Source organism: Equus przewalskii, chromosome 5, assembly GCF_037783145.1.
Source record: "Equus przewalskii isolate Varuska chromosome 5, EquPr2, whole genome shotgun sequence".
Lineage (NCBI taxonomy): Eukaryota > Metazoa > Chordata > Mammalia > Perissodactyla > Equidae > Equus > Equus przewalskii.
This window is the reverse complement of record NC_091835.1, coordinates 26486091-26506682: the sequence shown is the minus strand read 5'-3', so window position 1 is coordinate 26506682 and position 20592 is coordinate 26486091. Positions and strand designations below refer to the sequence as shown.

The window sequence follows — 20592 nt, the reverse complement described above, 5'->3', positions numbered from 1 at the left end:
CCTCAAGAGAGAGATTCAAGGAGAGGGATGAAGCACGTCATTTACTCGTGCTTGCTAAAGTGTTGGCTCAACTAAAATAAGAAGGGATATTCAGTGTTTGAATTAAATGTCTTTGCATAATGCACATTTATACACAAATAGCTGAAATTGTTAGATGGGCAAGAAGAGTGGCATAGATCCCCATGTCTTCCTCAGTCCCAATGACATGGTGTGCCCCTCTCGGTGGGTGAAGGACACGTGGTTCCAGTCTGGACACCGTCTGATGCACTGACTGGTGGACGTTCTTGTTTCCACGTGGTCGAGACTCCGGAGGACCCAAGGGCATCAGGGTTGTGAGCCCACCGACAGTAGGACGTCAGAGGAGGATGGGTCTCTGGGCCACCCCCGGTGGGTGCCCGCGCCGCCTTCTCTTGGCTATTATCAGGAATTCGAGGAGTGCTCTAGGTGATGCTTGTGCTGTCTCCTCCCTGCCACCCTCAGATCCTGGTTGCCAATGACAAAGCCTGCCAGCTCCTGGGGTACAGCAGCCACAACCTGATCGGCCAGAAGCTCACACAGTTCTTCCTGAAGCCAGATTCCGATGTGGTGGAAGCCCTCAGTGAGGAGTGCGTGGAGGCCGATGGGCGCGCTGCCGTTGTGTTCGGCACAGTGGTGAGTGCAGGCCCCTCGGGGGGCTGCCCGCCTGGAGTGTGCGCTGGGGGCCTGCTGTCACTGGTCACTGTAGGCACTAGCGCCCCCTCAGCGTTGGTGTGTTGGAGTGGTGGCGGGCGGGAGGCGTCCCGGGAACAGAAACAATGTTGCTGCTGGCCTGGCGTGAAGGGTGACACAGGTATCCCTGGTGCTGCTTGATGAAGGAGGAAGCTTGACTAGCATTTTGCAGACCTGCAGGGTGCCATGTCAGTGACATAATTTTATTGTCTTCGCTTCCAAATCTCCACTTTGTCTGGTGTTTGTTGGAGGGGCTGGTGGGACCGGAAAGGCCACCCTGGAGCTCTGATGTTCCCGTATGATGCCTCCAACCGGCACGTTGACGGGTTAGATGGTGAGCCCTGAGCTTCAGGCACTAGAGAAGTTAGGTAGGATCAACCACATCCAAAAAAATCATCCGTCCAAGAGACTGACTACTAGGAAGAAGAAATTTAAGATAGTCAGCTTGTACTGGTGTCTCTTTCTTTAAGAAATAAAGGATACTGCTATTTTTTCCTTGCTATATTACCATGAAGCTGAGGATGAAAAATAAATCTACTCTTCTGATAGAACGTTCACTCAGAGCATAAGGTCAGGTGTCAGAAACCTTAATTGTACTTTGGTTAGTTTCCAAAACGTAGGGCAGGTGAGCAGAAGTCTGAAATGCCCCCATCCCTGGAGTCGGGGAGGGCCTGGCGGCCGGGGGGCAGTCAGGCGTGAGCCCGTCTGTGCCCGCAGGTGGACATTGTGAGCTGCAGCAGGGAAAAGATTCCGGTGTCCGTGTGGATGAAGCGGGTGAAGCAGGAACACAGCCTCTGCTGCGTGGTCGTGCTGGAGCCCGTGGAGAGGGTCTCGGCCTGGGTTGCCTTCCAAAGCGATGTGAGTTGCTTGACCACACTTCTCAGCCGCGAGTAGCTTGACCACGCCTCTCCTCTCCCTGCACTTCAGCAAACTTTGTTCCTCGCTCAGTGCCTTTGGGCAGAAAGAGGGCTTGGAGTTCTGGAGGGTCTGCCTGCAGCTATGCCCCTTACTGATAGTGTGTGCTTGGTCAAGGGGCCCAAATCTCCCTGTGCCTCAGTTTCCCCATCTGTAAAATTGGATACAATCGTAATGACTCATAGGATTGTTTTAGCACTTCAGTAAAATGATATACGTGAAACCCTCAGCATGGTGGTTGTCGTATAGATAGCACTCGCACGAGCTGTGTGTGTGGCGGTACTTCTTGCTGACAAGCCTCCAGTGTGTGCTGGCTTCTGCAGGGTGCCTTGGAATCAGCACTGTGGCACTTGTAGTGGGAGGGAAAGGGTCATGTGGGTGCCTCCCTCTTGCGCTTCTGGTACAGGACTAGCGCTAACGGTCTTGCTTTCTGCTTGAAGACATTAGCGTTCTGTGAAGTTTAAAGCTGAGGTGTTTTCATTGTAACACTTAAAAACACTGGCTTTTCCTCCCAGGGAACCATCACGTCATGTGACAGCGTCTTTGCTCATTTGCACGGGTACGCGTCTGGGGAGGAAGTGGTCGGGCAGCGCATCACAGACCTGGTCCCTTCCGTGCAGCTCCCTCCACCTGGCGAGCATGTCCCAAAGGTAGGAGCCCTGACCGCCTGCAGCACGTGGCCGCGTGGCTGCTGGAGCTATTTACCTGGTGACCCTCAAGTTCTGAGACCCGAATCCATAGCCTGGAGATGTAGGCCAGGTTCCTGACAGCAGGAGTGTCCTGCACATGGACGCAGTGGGACAGGTTTTGCTTGGAGCTCTCTGGGCTCCGAAGTCTTGACCAAGGGTCAGAGCCTGTGTGGCTCACCGACTGACCGCCCCCTCCCCTCAGTCCTCTCCTTGGAGTGTGCAGGGGGCCGGGTCTCTCTTTCCTGAGAGGTCTGAGAGGAGCAGGGGGGCCTGCCTGATGGCAGGTTTCCCCTCAAGACAGGATGGCGGGTCAGTGGGGGGACTTGGCTGCTTTGCGGGGCACTAGAGGTTTGGGGTGGGGTGGAGGTTCTGTCATCAGCTGAGCTGCCCCGGTTTCCAGGGGCCCCATTGCCCAGCTCGTGTGCGGCCTTCACTTGAGTGGCCCTCCTTGCTACGGATTCAGCTGCTGTCACGTCCCAGGGACCTGCAGGAGTAGACTGGACAGCTGGTTTTTGGCTGAAGTTGGCTCTGCTGCCACAAGAAATAGAGGTCCTTTCAGGACATCCATTGGCCCTCTGTGGTTCTGTGGCTGGCCTCAGGCTAAGAGCTGAACCCTCTGAGCTGGTCATTTATTGTTTTAAGCTTTCCAGCTCTATTGGAAGCCCCTAGGACCCCCCAGTCCTATTCTTTCTCTGTCTTTTGTCCTGTCCTAAAGGAGTAGCCACTTGGGCCTCAAAGCTGGTGGGAGCTTCAGCTGGTACAATCACGTTGGAGACTGTTTGGCAGCATCTTCTAAATCTAAACATAAGCAAAGCCCCCACCACCCCAGGTACATACCTGAAAGAGGTTTGCGCCAGAAGGCACGTGTACCATGCTCCTAGCAGCGTGTTTGTGGTTGGGACTGAGCCCGTCGACGCCCCAGCAGCAGGTGGAGACAGACACTGTGCCCTGCTTCTGTGCGGGGCTCACTGGGACCTGGGGTCCCGGCCTGCAGGCTTGCCACAGCGAGCCCGCGGTCTCGGGTTCTGGCCCCATTCAGGGCACAGTGCTGGTGAAGTGGGAGCTCCCCCACATTCAGGGCTATGCCTACGACATGCGCCCTACAGATCTCATGTCGTACAGGTGAACCCTCAAACAAAAGGGCAGGTGGGATTGGGTGAGGGTGTGGGCACAAAGGCCTGGGCCGCTTTGCCATCTTGAACCAGAAAGGGAGCACACTCTTGAAGCCTGTGGGTGGGGATGCTGCCTCATCAGGATTTACTTGGGAAGCCGAGTGCATTCTAAGTAGAGCAGCGAAATGTCACACAGGGACTTGGCTGCGTGGGTGCTGGAGGACTGGGGAGGCAGGTGGGGAATGGTCAGCCCACCCAAGGTCAGCTTCAGCAGGAAGCCACTGCCCCCAGGCTGGAGGACAGGGGCTGGAGTGAGGGCTGGTGCCGCCCACAGAAGTGGGACCCTGGGGATAGCAGAGCTCCAAGGCCGAGGCGAGAGAAACACTGCCCTGCGGGGCCTCACAGATGCCGGTCCAGTCCTGGTGCGTTTCTTGATTGCCCTTGCGTGCATTGTGCTCGGCTGTTCTCATGTGGGGCCTCGGGTCTCCCGGTCCCCAGGCATGGCTCCGGGTCAGAGCTCTGCATTCCCTGGGGTGAGGGCGGGGTGTGGGGAGATGGAGGAAAGAAGAGCAGGGTGGGAGTGAGATGTTCTGGGGTTGCTCCCCACGACGGGCATGGGGTGGGATTGAAATCCAAAGCAGCAAAGACTCCCCGCTCGGGCACATGAGATGCTGCTGTCAGCTCAGTGGCGTGTCTCTTTTTCAGAATCTCAAGATTCAGAGGTCTGTTGGAAGAGCCAAGGATGGCACCACGTTCCCTCTGAGCTTAAAACTGAAATCCAAACCCAGTAGTGAGGAGGCTGAAGATGGCAAGGCGGCCCCCAAATGGGGTTACTCGGCATCCATCTGGGTGTTCTCCACCATCAGCGGTCTCATCACCCTCCTGCCAGATGGGACCATTTACGGCATCAACCACAGCTTTGCGCTGATGCTGTTCGGCTATGGGAAGACAGAGCTCCTGGGCAAGGTGGGGCCCTCCCCGGAGTGCTGGCCGAGGCCCCTGTGGGGAAGCTGCTCTGTGTCCCACAGTGAGGGTGTGTGTTGTCACAGGCCATGTGCGTCTCTCTTCTTGTCCAGCTCCCTGGCTTTCCCTGACTCCTGCTGCCTGCTCCTTTCTCTGCACCCCACATTGAGCACTCGATGACCCCTGGACCATCTTCAGCCCTTGGGCTCCTGTCATATGCAATGTGCTGCCCCTGGAGAGGGAGGGGGCTCTCTCCTTGAAGCCCCTTCCCATATGAAGTCATGTCTGTTATTGGATGAGGTGTCTGTCACAGCTGTGGGGTTCGCTCTGAACCTGCAGGCCGGGGCTCGTCTACACCTTGGACTGTCCTGGGGGCCGTCATGGGAGCCTGTTGTGTGGTAGGGCTGGAGGAAGGTGTTTCTATAACATTCTTCCTTGGGTTGAGCATTCTCTAAATTACTTGAACAGGGGGAGGTGGAAGGCTCTGCACACAGAGCCAGGCCTGCTGGGGGTGTTGACTGCCCTATTTTTCTTGTCCAGGACTGTGCTGAGCAGTGGGTGTCTGTTATTGCAAACAAACACCACAAACTTAGTGCCTAAAACACCACCATCATGAATTTTGGTCACAGGTCGGCCCTTTGGGCTGAGCTTAGCAGGACAGCTCATTCTATACCATGTGGTGTTGGCTGGGGGTGGCGTCCTCCCCAGGCTCGTCCGTTCACGGATCTGGCCGATTGGGGCCAGCGTCGGGAGCCCCTGTGTGGTGCTTGGTGGCAGGGCTCCCAGGGTGAGGATCTCAGGCAGCCTCAGAATGCCCCTCCTTGGGGGGTCCTAGAGGGCTCCCTAGGTGGGGGCATGGGTCCCCAATCAGTGGGAAGGGAGTAATCGGGGAAGGAGAGGTGGTGGCCCCTGACCCCTCCCGCTGCTGTGAGTGCCTGGCTCCTGACTCCTAGCGGCCCCCATACCCCGCAGCCTTTCAGGGGGTGCCTTGTTCACCAGAGGCTGCTGCAGAGGGAGGGAGCGTCCGTGGCCTCTTGTCGCTCATGCCAGGGCCAACCCAAGACCCGGTGACAGTGTGACAGCCAGTCAACTTTCTCGCCTGATTTGAGGCTCCAACAGCAGGTCCTCTCTGTTCTCTGATAGAGACACTGAGATGGGAGTGAGCTAAGTTTTAGTTAAATTAAGTCACACTTAGTTCAATTGAGGTCAATGAAAATGCAGCATAATTTCTGGACCAGGGATTTGCACAGGAACGTTGAGGGCATCCCAGCCTTTGAGGGGTGTGTGTGGGTGGACTCTGAATGTCCCTCTGAGGTTAGAGTGTGTTCTGATTCGTGTGGCCATGGGCCACCGTCTGGGAGTGGGGGCCACTTACATTCAGAGAAAGCACCTGTCCTTGTGACTTCTGGCCTGGGACCCTCACGCTAAGGCACGGCCAGTGCAGCAGAGGTGCCTGCTGGACCTCAGGGGCCGGTTTCTTGCTGCCCAAGGTCCTTTTGCCCTTTTATGCTGGGGCACGGCTTGTTCCCAGTGGGCCGAGTGAGGGGAAACATGCAAACACGGCTCCTGGGTGTGAGGAAGACATGTGGCCCAGGCCAGGCATCTGCTCCGAAGATGCGTGGGTGTCGGCATGACCAGCTTCAGAGTGTTCATTTAGTTTTCTCATAAGCAAAAGGAAAACAATTCATGAATTCCATGTTGAGCATCAGAGGGGCTTCAGGTCCGTCAGGAGGAACATGACCTGGGTCTTCTCCAACCTCATCCAGAGAGGTGCTCACATCGTTCCATTCTTTCCCCTGAAGGGACGACGGATGGTCCAGTGGGTCAGTGTGAATTCTTGCCAGGTCCTAAAGTGCCGCCCTTTGTTTTCTAGAACATCACCTTCCTGATTCCTGGTTTCTACCACTGCATGGACCCCGCATATGACAGTTCCCTGCCGCTGCCAGACCTGGCTGACTGCCTGGACATTGGCAGCCAGAGTGGGCCTGGGGAGACGACTGTGGACCCCCGGCAGGGCTGGAACCTGGCCAGCGCAGGCGAGGGTGAGAGTGGGCCTCCTCCCGGGCATGCCTGTGGCTGCCCAGTGCCACACGGCCCCTGCCTCCATGGGGCTCTGGGGGTATGGGCATGCCGGGTGGGCTGGGGAGAGTGAGTGAGTGGCTGCCAGGCCGTTGTGGGACCCTGTCTGCGTGGGTTTGGTGTTCCTTTCTGTCTCTCACTGGCCTTCATGTTCCCGGGGGATGGGACGAGTGTGAGTCTCACAAGCGTGTCAGCCTAGAGGGGAGGACTGGAATCCCCAGGGTAAGTCACCGTGCGCCTGTGTCTAGGACACAGTGGCTAATTGGCAGCCTTCTTTCATAAGTAAATATTTGCAGCTTTACGTAGCTTAAGACAGAATTGATGCAGCGTATCAGATTAATCCCTAAGCTAAATAGTCCTGCAGTATTTGTTTATTAATGCACGTTTATCCCTTGTATTTAAAGTTATTCCAGCAAATACCCCGAGTCCCCACTCATGAACGTGTTAGGCGCAGTGGTGGGTGTAGACAGTGTGCACCCAGCTCCTGTCCTGAAAGGGTCCCACTCAGGGTGCGGAGCCCGGGGAGTATATAGACCCAGCAGAGCCCATGCCTGGGCTCCTGGGAAGGAGCGGGGGCCGCCCTGCAGCCTCCTCGGGGCTCCTCTCCCTTGACAAAGAGTGAGGAGAAGCTGCACCCCGGCTCTGCCTTGGGGGTGCTCCCAGCTCTGCCTGTGCCCACCCCCTGGGCCGTGTGCTGTCTGCCCAACCGCTGGGCGTCCCTGATTTCTGCTCTCCTGTGAGTGGGGACAGAAAAGGAGACGAGGACTGCCAAGCAGCGAGCCTTGGCCCCGAGTGCGTGGGGTGGGCTCCCGCGCCCTCCAGAGGACCGATCTCTTGCCGTGCCGTCCACACATGGTGAGGTTGGGTGCAGTTGGGAAAGGCTTCCCTGCTGTCACCAGAGGGCAAGTCTGTGAAAGGCTTGGTGTTTGAGTTAAACACATAAGTGTGTTTAACACAGTCACTGAGGGAAAAATGGGACTATACGGTATCTGGTTGGTAAATGAGCAATTATTCTTGCAGTGTTCAGTTTTCTGGGCTCCCTGTGGGATTTCCGCAGTACCTGGGCAGGAAGTGTGGCTCATACGCCACAGCGTCACTCTGGGACATTAGAAGTTAGAGTGTGACTTTTTTTTTTTAGGATTGGCACCTGAGCTAACATCTGTTGCCAATCTTCTTTTTTTCTTTCTTCTTCTTCTTCCCCCCAAAACCCTCCCGCGCATGGTTGTAAATTCTAGTTGTAGATCCTTCTGGCTCTGCTATGTGGGGTGCCGCCTCAGCATGGCTTGATGAGTGGTGCCATGTCTGTGCCCAGGAGCCAGACCTGCAAAACCCTGGGCCACTGAAGTGGAGCACACGAACTTAACCACTCGGCCACAGGGCCAACCCCTGGAGTGTGACATTTTGTCTTAAAAGATGCTTCATTCGACTGCTGACTTTCTTTGAGTTGCCCCTTTTCTTAACACGAGGTTTCCTTCATCTGGGTTTTTCTCTCTGCAAAGACTGTCCTTTTATCAAATTTTTTTCTCTATCACTGATAACATTCCCTTTCCTTTTTCCAGAATTCCAGATTCTTCCATGTGTGTGTGTAATGCATGTTCTTTGTAGAAGACTGGCGTGGGGGAGGGAAGATCACAAAAGTTCTGTCCCTTTCATTGTCTGTTCAGGATGAATTCTTTCTTTTTTTTGGTTCTTCAATAATTTTTAAAAATTATTTTATCGAGGTCATATTGGCTTATAACATTATAAATTTCGGGTGTACATTATTATATATTTCAACTTCTGTATAGACTGCATTGTGCTCACCGCCAATAGTCTAGTTTTTATCTGTCACCATACACATGTGCCCCTTTACCCCTCGCCCTTCCCCCACCCTCTTCCCGTCTGGTAACCATTATCTATTCTTCTTATCTGTGTGTTTGTTTATCTTCACACATGAGTGAAATTGTACGGTGTTTGTCTTTCTCTGTCTGACTTGTTTCGCTTAGCATAACATCCTCAAAGTCCATCCATGTTCTCACAAATGGCATGATTCTGGTTTTTTTTTATGGCTCAGTAGTATTCCATTACATATATATACCACATCTTCTTTACCCATTTGTTCAGGATGAGTCTTAGAAATGGTGTTCTTGGGTGCCTGGGGTGAGGGCTTTTGCTAGCTGTTGTGGAAATGCCCGTTGGAGAGATGGTGCCAGCCCGCCCACTTCCGTCAGCTGGGGGCGGGATTCTTTCTAACCCTTCCCAACCCAGACTGGTGTCTAATGAGGACGGTCTCACTCCTCTAGTCCCTTTGACATGCTGTGGGCCAGGGCCTGCCGTGGGTAGATAGGCGTCCCGTAGAGCTGGGGGGAAGCAGGTGACTCAGGAGCATAGGTGCCGAGCGTAGGAGGTGACCAGCACTCAGGAGGAGGCTGTGCCCTCTCAGGGCCCGTGGGCCTCGGAGGGCCCCCAGGAAGGCGGCTTTGAGTGAAGCCCTGAAGGAGGCAGGGGTGGCATTTTTGGGAGAGGGAGCAGCAATGTGAAGGCCTGGCATGCTCCAGGTGTGACAGGGAGGCCCCCAGGAGAGGGGCAGGAGGTAGGCTTTTTAGGGACTTTGGCTTTTACCCCGAGGCAGAGCCTTTGGAGGGCTTGGGCAGAGGAGGGCCATGCTCCAGCTGCATGTTAGTCAGATCATGCCAGTCCGGTGCAGGCCCAGGACAGAGCGGCATGGAGAGCAGAGGCTGCTGGCCTGCACTGGGGTGCCCGTGGGGTGATGAGAGGTGGTCGGATCTGGGACATGCTGCCAGGGTGGGGCTGGGGGAGTTTCCAAGATCAGGTTAGCCCCCTGCCATGCCCTTGAGCCATGGGGAAACGAGGAGGTTTGTTTCAGCAGGGTGTGCCTGCAGGTGGAAAACACTCTCTTTTGCTGTTGCTGTAGATCCAAGTGTTGACGTTGTGCTAGCTGGTGACCACATTCTGCCACGAGATGAGACCCTAAAGCTAGTGGGCAGCCAAGAAGCCTTCACTGGGACCCAGGCCCAAGCGGATACTGGAGGCCATCTCCCTTCTTCCCTCCCATCTCCCCCAGCTCCGGGGTAAGTCCTCTGAGGAAGGGTGTGCTGACGGTCAGGGCAGGTGGTGGGCAGATGAGGAGCCCTCTAGAGAGATGGCCGCTGTCAGTGGTAACAGCCACGGAACACCTACTTGGGCACCTCGATGCAGTCGCTTCTCTGAGTTATCTGGCCAGTCCTCAGCAGCCTCTGAAACAGTCCCCTTTCTACAGATAAGGAAGCATTTAGGTAAGTTCCAGGGAACTGATTCAAGCATAATTTTCTTCTTTTCAAAATTATTTGAATCTGTTGTCTTTGGCATTTTTATTTTTATTTAAGATTGGCACCTGAGCTAACATCTGTTGCCAATCTTTTGTTTTTTCTTCTTCTCCCCAAAGCCCCCCAGTACGTAGTTGTATATTCTAGTTGTAGGTCCTTCTGGCTCTGCTATGTGGGACCCCGCCTCAGCGTGGCTTGATGAGCAGTGTCATGTCCGCGCCCAGGATCCAAACCGGCAAAACCCTGGGCCCCGAAGCGGAGCGCACGAACTTAACCACTCGGCCACGGGGTGGGCCCTCTCTGTGCCCTTTTAAATAACAAAGTATTCCATTTAGAGTAGAGGAAGTTCATTTTAGAAAATTTGGGAAATTTAAAAAAGTAGAAATAAAAAGTCCACTGTTCAATTATCCGTCCTGTTGTGCAAAGCATTTTGATCGGTTTTCAACCAGTTTTTTCTTTTAAAAATCTCTTTGCTGCACAGCGTACAGTAAGGCCCCAAACTGTGGGTGGTATGCGATCCATGATCCTTTCCACTCTCACCCAGGAGGCACCCGGCTCCCTTTCTGCTCGGTGCCCCTCACTGCCCTGGGCTACGATGATGGTCAGAGTGCCTGTCCTTGAACTTGACCTGTGCATCCCCTTATGTCTGGCTTCTTCTGCTCATCGTTAGGTTTGGGTGATTTATCCACATTGTTATGTTTTCTATTATTCTTCAAATTATTTAAAAAATAGGTAATACATGAATATGTGTGTTTTTTTAAAGTGCAGAAGAATAATGATAAAAAGCAAAAGTTCCTGTGACTGTCGCCGAGCTTCCCCTAGAGAGGGAACCGCTGTCAGCAGCCATGTCCTTCTAGACCGTTTTCCCCGTGCATTTCATATAAGCATACATTATACACGTGTGTGTGCTCACATACAGCTGCTCTTTTCCTTTAACACAAACAGGATCACACTGTGCATGTTGTCTTAATGTGTGTCTGTGCATGTGTACCCACACTTATATACACCTCAAGGGCCTTCCTATGTGGCCTTACCTCAAAACCAGCACCTCTCATCGAGCACCGTGCTTCGGGTCGATGTTTTCCTGCTGACGGATGTTATGGGGTTTCCTGTCATGGCTGAGACTCCCGGGCTTTTTCCTTCCTGACTGGGGGCCCACTTTTGGTGTGTGAGCAGTGTAACTGCTGGCTCTCCCACATGTGCTCACCCACAGTTGAGGAGGGAGGAGCCTGCCCCTGTGCAGGGGTGCGTGTAGCTGGACGGGCCTGGCCCCCGTGGGCGCTCGCTGGTGTCAGCGCCGGGGGCAGAGTTTATTTTCTGGGATCCAGTTGTGCAACGAGGAAGTTCCACCAGATGCTCCGATTCCTGCATTTCTCTTAGATTGGACATTTTTGATCTCACGGTTCTAAGCATTTGCTTTGCATCCCTCCCTCATTCATTCATTTACTTATTCACTCAACAAATAAACATTGCAAAAGACTTGAAGGCTCATCCCTAATAATTATGGTCTAGTCAGGAAAATAAGTAAAACAGTGAAAATAGCTGAGAAGCGGGAAGGAAGGAGGGAAGCGAGATGTACGGAGTGTTCTGTGCTCCAGGGACTATGTTAGTGCTTCCTCTGACTCTCCCAGGAACCTGGGAGCTCGGTCTTGCTGTGTCCAGCCAGTCGATGATGAAGCCGAGTTGATTGTTAGACTGGAGATGAAGTGTTGAGACGCTGAGTGGCATGCCCAGACAAGCTGGCGGGGGTCTCAGGTCCCCACGTGCCTACTGCTGGAGGCCCTGCCGTCCCTGGGGCTGCTCATCGCACGTAAACTTAACCAGTTGAGGAGAGGGCAGGGGAGAGAGGGGAGGGGCCCCCCGATTTTAAAGTCTCTCCCGGAAGCCCACCCCTTACTTCCTCACTTCCCCGTGGCCAGAATTCCAGCCTCATCTGCTGACTGCAGAGGACGGGCAGCTCCCTGGAGACGGGCCCAAGGGCTAGCCTCTTGGCCTGGGATAGATGGAGAGAGAGCGAGGGGTAGGTGTGGCGAGAGACGTAGGTAATTTTTGTCTGGCCTCCACAGACGCTCATCCCACCCCTCAGTTCCCCAGAAGACTCCTGCTGTTCCTCAGAACTCTGCTCACAGTTCCCTCCTCTGTGGAACCATCCTTGAGACGGGTCCTTCCTCTCCTGTGCCTCTTTATGACCCTCTGCTGCAACACTTACCAGATCCCAGCATGTCGGCACCCCCCAAGGCTGGGCACGGCCACATCCTGCTGGTCTTGGTGCCGGCGTCTGGCCCTGGGCCAACATGGGGCAGGTGCTCAGCACGATCTGCTGCGTGGGTGCTGCCGTGGCAGGGCCAGCCGTGGGGGCGTCTTGACACTGGGCCCGCAGCCCCCTGGATCGCCTTGTCTGGGCTGTGGTAGCCTATTCCTCAGTGGTCACCCCGTGCTGACTGTGCTCTTGTGGGCTCTCTGTTCCAGCTCTTAGGAACCTCTTAGACCCCCATCCTGCGAATCCTACCCTTACCGGCCTCGCTCTTCCTTCTTGCGCCGGCCCTCTCTGAGCTGTTTCCCTGGTGTTTGTAGCCAGTCACAGTTTCATACTGTGTAGTGTACAAAACACTCTCAAATCCCATCTTTCCGTTCTTCCTCTCCTCCTTGAGGCAGGTGGGCTGACGCTGGCTGCACGGCTAGTGTGGGAGCCCCACTCACAGAATGAGAATGCTGACCAAAGCCTGTGCATTTGGTCCTGGGGGCTCAGTGGCATTCTGTGATAAATCATTGCTAAATGTGGATGTATCTGGAGACTATGTGAATTGGTATTTTATTTTTTAACTTAGTTAGAAAATTTATTCATTTTTTTCTGTTATAAGTTTATGATGTTAAATGATTTGCACTTGTCTCTGAGAGAGGGGGAATCCATGTGATCTCTCCTTTGACTCTTCTGTGGCCCCCAGGTAACTATGTCTTCCATATTACAATCCCAAGGGTGGACAGCATCCCAGAAGGAAGCCCACCATCCCAGGAACGGTCATTGCCCAAGGACCAGCAAAACATCCCAGAAAGAAGCCCACCATCCCAGAAACAGTCATTGTTCAAGGACCAGCAAAACATCCCAGAAGGAAGCCCACCATCCCAGGAACAGTCATTTCCCAAGGACCAGCAAAACATCCCAGAAGGAAGCCCACCATACCAGGAATGGTCATTGTTCAAGGACCAGCAAAACATCCCAGAAGGAAGCCCACCAGCCCATGGCCAACGGTGGTTGTCTGAGGACCAGCAAAACATCCCAGAAGGAAACCCACCAGCCCAGGAGCAGTCATTGCCTGAGGACCGGTGGAACATCTCAGAAGGAGGCCTCCCAGCCCGTAGCCAACAGTCACTGCCTGAGGACCAGCGGAACGCTGTCTTGGAGAAAGAGGAAGCTGCAGCAACAGAGAGCCTCAGACAGGACCGTTTGGGAGGAAGCAGGTCTGACCCAGGGAGCACAAAACCATTTGCTTCACGTAGAGGAGATTCTGAAACTCCAGCCCCCACTGAGGACAGGAGCAGGAATGTTGAAATGTGTGGCCCGTATCAGGAAGCACAGCTGGAACGGATGGGCTCGAGCAGTGCCAGCAATTCAAACATTCGGGCTGAGGCGGCCATGCTTGAGCCGTGTGCCGTGGGCCAGCCGGCGGGGCTGAGCGTCCCGATGCACTGTGCTGCATACTCGGGTGAGCGGAGGGCACAGCAGGGGAGCCGGGACTCGGCCCCCAGCCCCTCCGGGATGCTGCGGCTCTCGTTCTCGACGCCTACTTTGGACGAGCCGTGGCTGGGAGCGAAGAATGACAGAGAAGAGCTGCAGACGTGCTTAATTAAGGAGCAGCTGTCCAAATCGAGCTTCTTGGGACCTCTGGGTGTCTCCTATGTCGAGCTGGTCCCAGCAGAGCACCCCCAGTTCTCTGCCCCTGTGTCGCTGTGTGACCTGCAAGGCAGAGACCTGCACAGCAGCCGCACGGGCAGCTCCTCAGCCTATTACGCGCTAGCCACAGACCTCCCTGGCGTCCTGGATGCAGTGGAGGCCCAGGAAGCCCAGGAGGCCGACGCAAATTTGTTCTCCTGGAACCTCAGGGAGCGCTTTTTCAGTGAATGGACAGACCGAACTTCTTCAAACTGTTCCTGCGCTACGTCTGAGCTCACGGGGACGACCTCTCCTTTGCTGGTGGGGTCAGACGTCGATGTGAGCAGTTTGCAGGGGCAGAGCTCAGATGTTCTGGACGATAGAGAGCTGTTACTGCTGACCGGCACCTGTTTCGGTCTTGGTGAAGGCCGGCGGTTCCGTGAGAGGTGTCTGGGACTTGATGGGACAGAACCATCTGAGACATGTGTGCTGTCCTCTGAACACTATGAAGTGAATGGCAGAGAAAGCCCGGGCTGCGTCCCTCCCGTGTCAGGAGCCAGTCCCGTGGATGCGTGCCCATCAGAGGAGCCCAGGCTCGGCAAAATCCAGGTCACCTCCACACCTGTGAAAGGGGACAGCTCAGTGACACCCGGGGCCACCAGCCTGCAGCATGAGATCCAGGAGGGCACCTATGCGGGGAGCTGTTACCACCGAGATGGCTCGCGGCTGAGTATGTCCCAGCGGGGGGGTGTGTGTGTGTGTGTGTCCCCGTCCGTGTCCGTGTCCTGCATCTCCTGTTGGCATGTGTGCTGCCCCTGGTGCACAGCACAGCGGGGTGCATGGGTGTCCCTGTCCTGCGGTCTGATGGCTTCACCCCCCTGAATGGTTTTGGCAGAAATGCTGTATTAAAGTAGTTAGAGTTTACCTCTCGAAAATCAGGATTACCGGTGCATGTGCCTGGGAGGGGGAGCCCGAGGTCCCCTCCACCTCTGCGCCCTGCCTAGGAGCCCCTCTGTGCAGCAGGGGTCGGGCTGCCACCAGCCAGGCCCCGGCCGTCACACGTGTGGCAAGGAGTGACGTGCGAAGCTGCGGGGTCCTATAGGAGGTCTTCATGTGCTCTTGGGGCCCAGGCTGCTCTGGTCTCAAGTCCCCGCTCTGGGAGGATGATGACCGGGCCCTTCAACTGCCCCTTGGAGGTGATTATGTTTGTTTTACTTGCTTTGATTTTCCTAATTTCCTAACAGGTCCACGTTATTTTAGCCAGTTGTTTCCTTATTGCTGATTTCATAGTGTTGATCACTAGGACTTTTTTCCTAGACTTTAAAAACTTATTTAAGTAATACTTGTTATTTGTAGAAATATTAGAAAATGTAAACAGGAAGAAGGAAATAAAATGCCCTGTAAATCCTCCTCCTCCTGAAAAAAGATAACCAGGTTTGTTTAGGTGTGTCCTAGAGGCTACGTGGGGATGTGTGTAGAGATGCACAAGCTTTACGGGTTTGTGTGTGAGTGTGGTTGACATGTCGTGTGGCCGCATGAGCGAGAGGAGGCACAGACTGTATGGTTTCCACTGAGCCGTTCACACCCCTTCACCTGGAGGCAGTGACTCCTTGCATAGGGTGTGTTGGCGCAAGTGTTCCAGGCCTTTCCGAGTTGGCAGGTGGTCACAGGTCTCTCTCTTGGCCTCTGGCTGCCCTGGTGGACGTGCTGAGCTGCTGCCACCATGCTTGGCCTCTCCCTGCCTGCCCTCCACGGCTTTCCCCTTCTCCAAGCTTAGGTGTCCTCTGCCTCTGCCCGTCCCGGGGGCTCTGCGTCATCCCCACGCTGTTCTATGGGAGCGCGCCCTTTTCATCATGAAGCTGTGTGGTGGTGTCAGCGGAGCACTGTGCAGTCTCACCTTCCCATCAGGTGTGCAGTTTGAGGTGAAGCGAGTGGAGCTCCAAGGTTCCGCCACCCTGTTCTGCTGCTGGCTGGTGAAAGACCTCCTCCACAGCCACCGGGACTCGGCCACGCGGACCCGCCTGCTCCTGGCCAGCCTGCCCAGCTCCAGCCACTCCATGTGCGAGCTGCCCGGATCCAGCCTGGGGGAAGTTGGTATCTGCAGTCTGCTCCTGCCTTGAACTCGCCTTTCTGTGTAGAAAATGTTTTCCAATCAGCATCTCTCTCTCTCTGTTTCCTCTGGAATGGGAAGAGGGTCTCTTTGTGACTCTTTCACACTGTCTTCTAATATCCTGTGTAAGGATGAAGCCACATGTAGGATTTTAAATGTGCGTATGTCCTCTGTGCAGGGTGGGGCGTGAACACGTTTCGACTTGTGTACCATTTTGGACCGATGTGTCGAGGCCACCTGGCATGCCCCATGGAGAGTGGTTCTCGGGCTGGGTCCCCGTGGGCACAGGAGCAGGGAGTGGCAGTGTAGGGTGTGGTTGCTGCGGCCCCCAGCGTGGGAGGGTGCACGGCTGCTGGGGACAGTGGGATGACACGCACCTGCCTGCTGCAGCCTCCTTTCTTCATTGCGGTTGTGTGTGGTCCCTCAGACCTTTCTTTGCATTCACAGATGCTCAAAACCAAATCTTGGTTGGAGGAGTCCCCCAAGGCTGTAGAACTGGAAGGGCTGGCGGCCTGTGAGGGTGCGTACTCCCACAAGTACAGCACGCTGAGCCCGCTCGGCAGTGGGGCCTTTGGCTTTGTGTGGACCGCAGTGGACAAGGAAAAAAATAAGGAGGTACTTTGGCTCTTGGAGGGAAGCGGGCCAGGCCCCACTTCAGATGGCTCGATGACTTCAGTCCCTTAGTGTCTAAACTCCGGGATTCCAGTGGGATGGAAGGAGTTCTCCGTGTGAAGCACCGAGCACACGGCCTGGCACCCAGCGGGGTCAGACATAGGAAGGCTCTCCTGGCAGCACACACATTCACGGCAGGCCATCCTACTCACTGCTTCAGACGCACTGGCGGACTTCACCCCTTGTCCTTTCATACCCCCAGGGGCTGACATCCTGTCGATTTGCAGATTGAGACCTGTAAGGGTCCTTCCTTGGCCTCAGTAGTGATGGCGGTTCGTACATATTCCTCTCCCAAATAAGCCTCGGACTTTGCTGTCCCTCCCTCCCAAATCTGTTGGGATTTGATTTGTGGTTGCTGGGCATTTTGTGATTTGGGGGAATTGACATGGTGACAGTACTGCCTGTCCCTGTGAACCCTGGAGATGCCCAAGTGTCCCTGTGCCTGGCCTGCTGATTCCTGGGAAGGCCACGTGTGGGATCCTTTCACCACTGCACTTTCTGCTCACTTATTGCCGGAGTTTACCAAAGCTACGTCACATATGTGTATTAGAGTCTTCCTGGTTCTGATCATTTTTCAGGGGGTCCTTTTTGATTTTCTAGATTAAGGATCATTCCTCTACCGGTAATGACAGCTGTCTCTCCTGCACTGTTGTTTATCTCTCATCGTCCTTTCTTTTCCTTCCCTCCTGTCATGTTGGCCAGGACCTGCAGAGCCGCGTTACTAACAGGCATGTGACTGGGTCTCTTGGTGTTTCACGGTCAGTGACAATGCTCCTTTCATTTCTTGATCGATACCTTTTGTTTGAGGATATTTCATTTTATTTTCAGCTCATTAAAAATTTCTTTTAAAGAATGAGTGCTGAGTTCTCTCAAATGCCTTTTCAGCATCTGTTGACATGATTGTATCCTTGCTTCCTTTGTTGATGCGGTGAATGACATCAGTCAGCTGACATTCGTAGACTCAATCCTTGATCACGTTATAATGTTCTTTTAATGCACTGCTGAACTTGGTTTGCTAATAGTTTTATTTGGGATTTTTTTCCATTTATATTTATTCATGAGTTTTTTCCCTTTTTCTCTTTTAATGTCAAAGTTTTGTGAGGGCTGCAGAGTTAGCAGCATTGGTGGTGTGTCAGTGCATACAATGTCATGTCCTCTCCTCTCTGTCTCCTCCCGCTGCAGGGCTTCATCATTAGGTGTCTTCTTTCACGTCTCTGGGATTTGGGGGAGGTGAATGCGGAGGTTCCGCTGCCACCGTGAACCAGCAGTGGGCACCAGGCTCGATGGGACGCGAGAGGAACGTTTGCAGTTACCTGCCCTCTCTTTTTCTTCGTAGGTGGTGGTGAAGTTCATTAAGAAGGAGAAGGTTTTAGAGGATTGTTGGATTGAGGATCCCAGATTTGGAAAAGTTACTTTAGAGATTGCCATTCTGTCCAGGGTGCAGCACGCCAATATCATCAAGGTGGAGTGGTGTTTCTCGTTTGGTGATGCCCTGACATTGCTCACGTGAGAAGATCTTAAATGTGTTGTCTTGAGGGTGTCTTGGCAGGGCTGGACCCAACTTTGTCTCTTTCCAGGTATTGGATGTATTTGAAAACCAAGAATTCTTTCAGCTCGTGATGGAGAAGCATGGCTCTGGCCTGGACCTCTTCTCCTTCATTGACCACCATCCCAGCCTTGACGAGCCCCTGGCGAGTTACATCTTCCGACAAGTGAGAGCAGGCCTGAGCTGTGCTGGGAGGAACCTGGGCCTGGGTGTTGATCCCGAGGCTGCAGAGATCAGTGGTCCACACTCGGTTCTCTCTGTGAGCTGGAGCTGGCCTTCAGTTTTTAAATTTTATGGAGTAAGATAAATATTTTGAGAAGAGAATTCTATGGCTGATGTAGAAATAGTGAGGTTGGGAAGGAAGGATGAGGCCAGAGACCATCCTGGGATGATTGAGGAAGTATGTTTAATGATTAAAGTTTATTTATATACATATAATATCCACACCAATCTTAAAAATTAGCCAACAAAGCTACCATCCTGGGCTTTGAGACCTGTGCATTCGATCTGAATCCTTGTCCACCACCAGGAAATCAGTGCTAATCTGGGCAGTCGGGGTCGTTATAGTACCAGCATTGTGAGGCTGTTAGGATGAAGTCTGACAGGGCCTCTGAGGCATGTGTGCTGCACATAGTTAATGCTCTACAAATGGTAGTCATTCAGTTAATTAATCAGCAAAGATGGAGAGGCTGGCAGACATATTTTACAGTAAGTATTTGTCTTAGCCTATTTCATGTCTATTTAGGTATTGATCTTAGTCAACTTATTTTATTGGAATGGGGGAGTGATCAGCAAAATCAAAAGGTGTCCTGGGAGAGAGAGAAGTGGGGGGTGGAGGGGAGACAGTAATTCTTGTTTTGAGTTTTAAGGAGAAGGTGGTGGTTCCATTCTAGACTGTTCCTAGCTTCCTGGAAAGAATGGAGAAATACCTGGAAGGGGGGATGTGAACAGTTCACAGATTGGCTCTTTGTTTCCAGGAAATGACCCGATTTCTAATGACAGCTTCCGTAAATTGACATTTCTTCCTCAAAGCTGTAAACTCCCAGAAGTTACTGGATTTCTGAAATTAAGTTTCTAAGGCACCTACTTCTAAGTTTCAGGCATCATGCCTCTGCCAAACGAATGTCACCTCTCTCCCTCTTCCTATGTTGGAAGATTATACACTCATCTACTTTAATTCATGGCAAAGATTCATTTCTGATATCTTCATGGTAAAAAGAGTGTCTGTATGATGTAATGTTAGGAGTCACTTCTTAAAAGCTGCTGCCTAACTGTTGTTAATTCTGGGGCTACTGATATAGGAAATTATAGTTTTCAGCACTTTACAATTTTTGCAAGAAGTATCTATGGCCCCTTTGTACATCTATCTGCATAATAAGTGTTATCATATGTAAAGACGGATTCGCAGTTTTATAGAACTGTATTGTCGTTTATAAATATGTATTCACATAGTGCCAGTCATCAGTGTGTACTGCCTCTCAGCTCCATGTCTGCTGGGCCTGCTCTGCGGCAGGGGGCTGGGGCCTGTGGACTCTTCTCCTGTGCAGCTAGGGCACCGGAGGGACCTGCAGGAAGAGCGGCTTCCTTCCCAGGTTCTCCATACCCTGTTACAGTTAATCCCTTGGTACTAGTTAATAAACCTCGATGAAACTTTCCGTGTTCAGATTAACGTGTGGTTTCTGTTTCCTGACAGGACCCTATATGTATGTGTGCATGCATGTATGTATAGGTATATACATATGTATGCATATGTGTTCATGTATGTATATACGAATGTATAAGTATATACATGCATGTGTGTGCATGCACATGTGTGTATATGGGCACATGCATACATGTATATAAATGTGTCTGTATACATAACTATGCAGATATGTATATGTTTGCTTATATATGTATATATGTATCTATTTATTAATTATAAGTTAATTAATTAGGCTTCATTAACCTGCCATTAACTATTGCTTCTGACTCAAAGATATTTATTTGTAGATATAAAATTGTCTCTAATGATCTAAATGACTGACTACATCCATGGAATGACTATGTTGATTGGTACAATTGGTGTCCAAATTATGACTGCAGTTGGAAATTTTACTTACACTTACCTGAAATGCTACTTCTGTTGACCTCTGTTCTCAAACGCACAGTGCAGGCTTTGCCAGGCAGATGGTGCCATATTGTAGTAGCCTTACCCTTTCAGAGTGGAGACTAACACATCTGGCTTGTTGAACTGAAGCCTGTTTCCAGTGGAATTACTTTAAGTCCTCATCGTTGAACATCCCGCACATGATGGGGAAAGAGTGACTGATGCTCAGTGCTGCTCTTTGAGAAGCTGCTAGAGCCCTGAAGTAGGCGTCTTGGCATCTGTTCTCAGCTCTGCTCCTAAATTGCTGCGTGAACTCTGGGCAAGTCACTTTCCATCCCTGTGAACCACAAGCATTGGACTCAGGCTTTCTCTAGGGCCACCTCCCATTTAGTGCCCAACCCACACGCATTCAAGTGCCCACCACCTGTCTTTGTAGCTTCTGCTTGTGGTCTGTCTGTCCTTTCTCCCGAGATGGTCATGGTGTGTGTCGTGGGGTGAGTGAATCTTTGCTGTGAAGCTTTCGTCAGTAACAC

At 52.8% G+C, this 20592-nt stretch overlaps 1 protein-coding gene across 13 annotated transcripts in view; it reads left to right on the top strand.

Annotated features, from left to right (window-relative positions):
• PASK (PAS domain containing serine/threonine kinase) overlaps positions 1-20592 on the top strand; it is a 36442-nt gene that overhangs the window by 8111 nt on the left and 7739 nt on the right. For 5 of the 13 annotated variants that reach the window (XM_070620244.1, XM_008527203.2, XM_070620245.1 and 2 more), the window contains exons 4-14: positions 481-651; positions 1426-1566; positions 2139-2273; positions 4130-4390; positions 6261-6429; positions 9381-9537; positions 12748-14372; positions 15551-15732; positions 16200-16367; positions 17761-17886; positions 18002-18136. In XM_070620244.1, the coding sequence (XP_070476345.1) occupies positions 481-651; positions 1426-1566; positions 2139-2273; positions 4130-4390; positions 6261-6429; positions 9381-9537; positions 12748-14372; positions 15551-15732; positions 16200-16367; positions 17761-17886; positions 18002-18136 (3270 nt within the window). Of the gene's footprint in view, positions 1-480; positions 652-1425; positions 1567-2138; positions 2274-4129; positions 4391-6260; positions 6430-9380; positions 9538-12747; positions 14373-15550; positions 15733-16199; positions 16368-17126; positions 17416-17760; positions 17887-18001; positions 20379-20592 lie in introns of those variants that run through there. The other 8 variants (XM_070620248.1, XM_070620243.1, XM_070620242.1 and 5 more) reach the window with 5 other exon arrangements.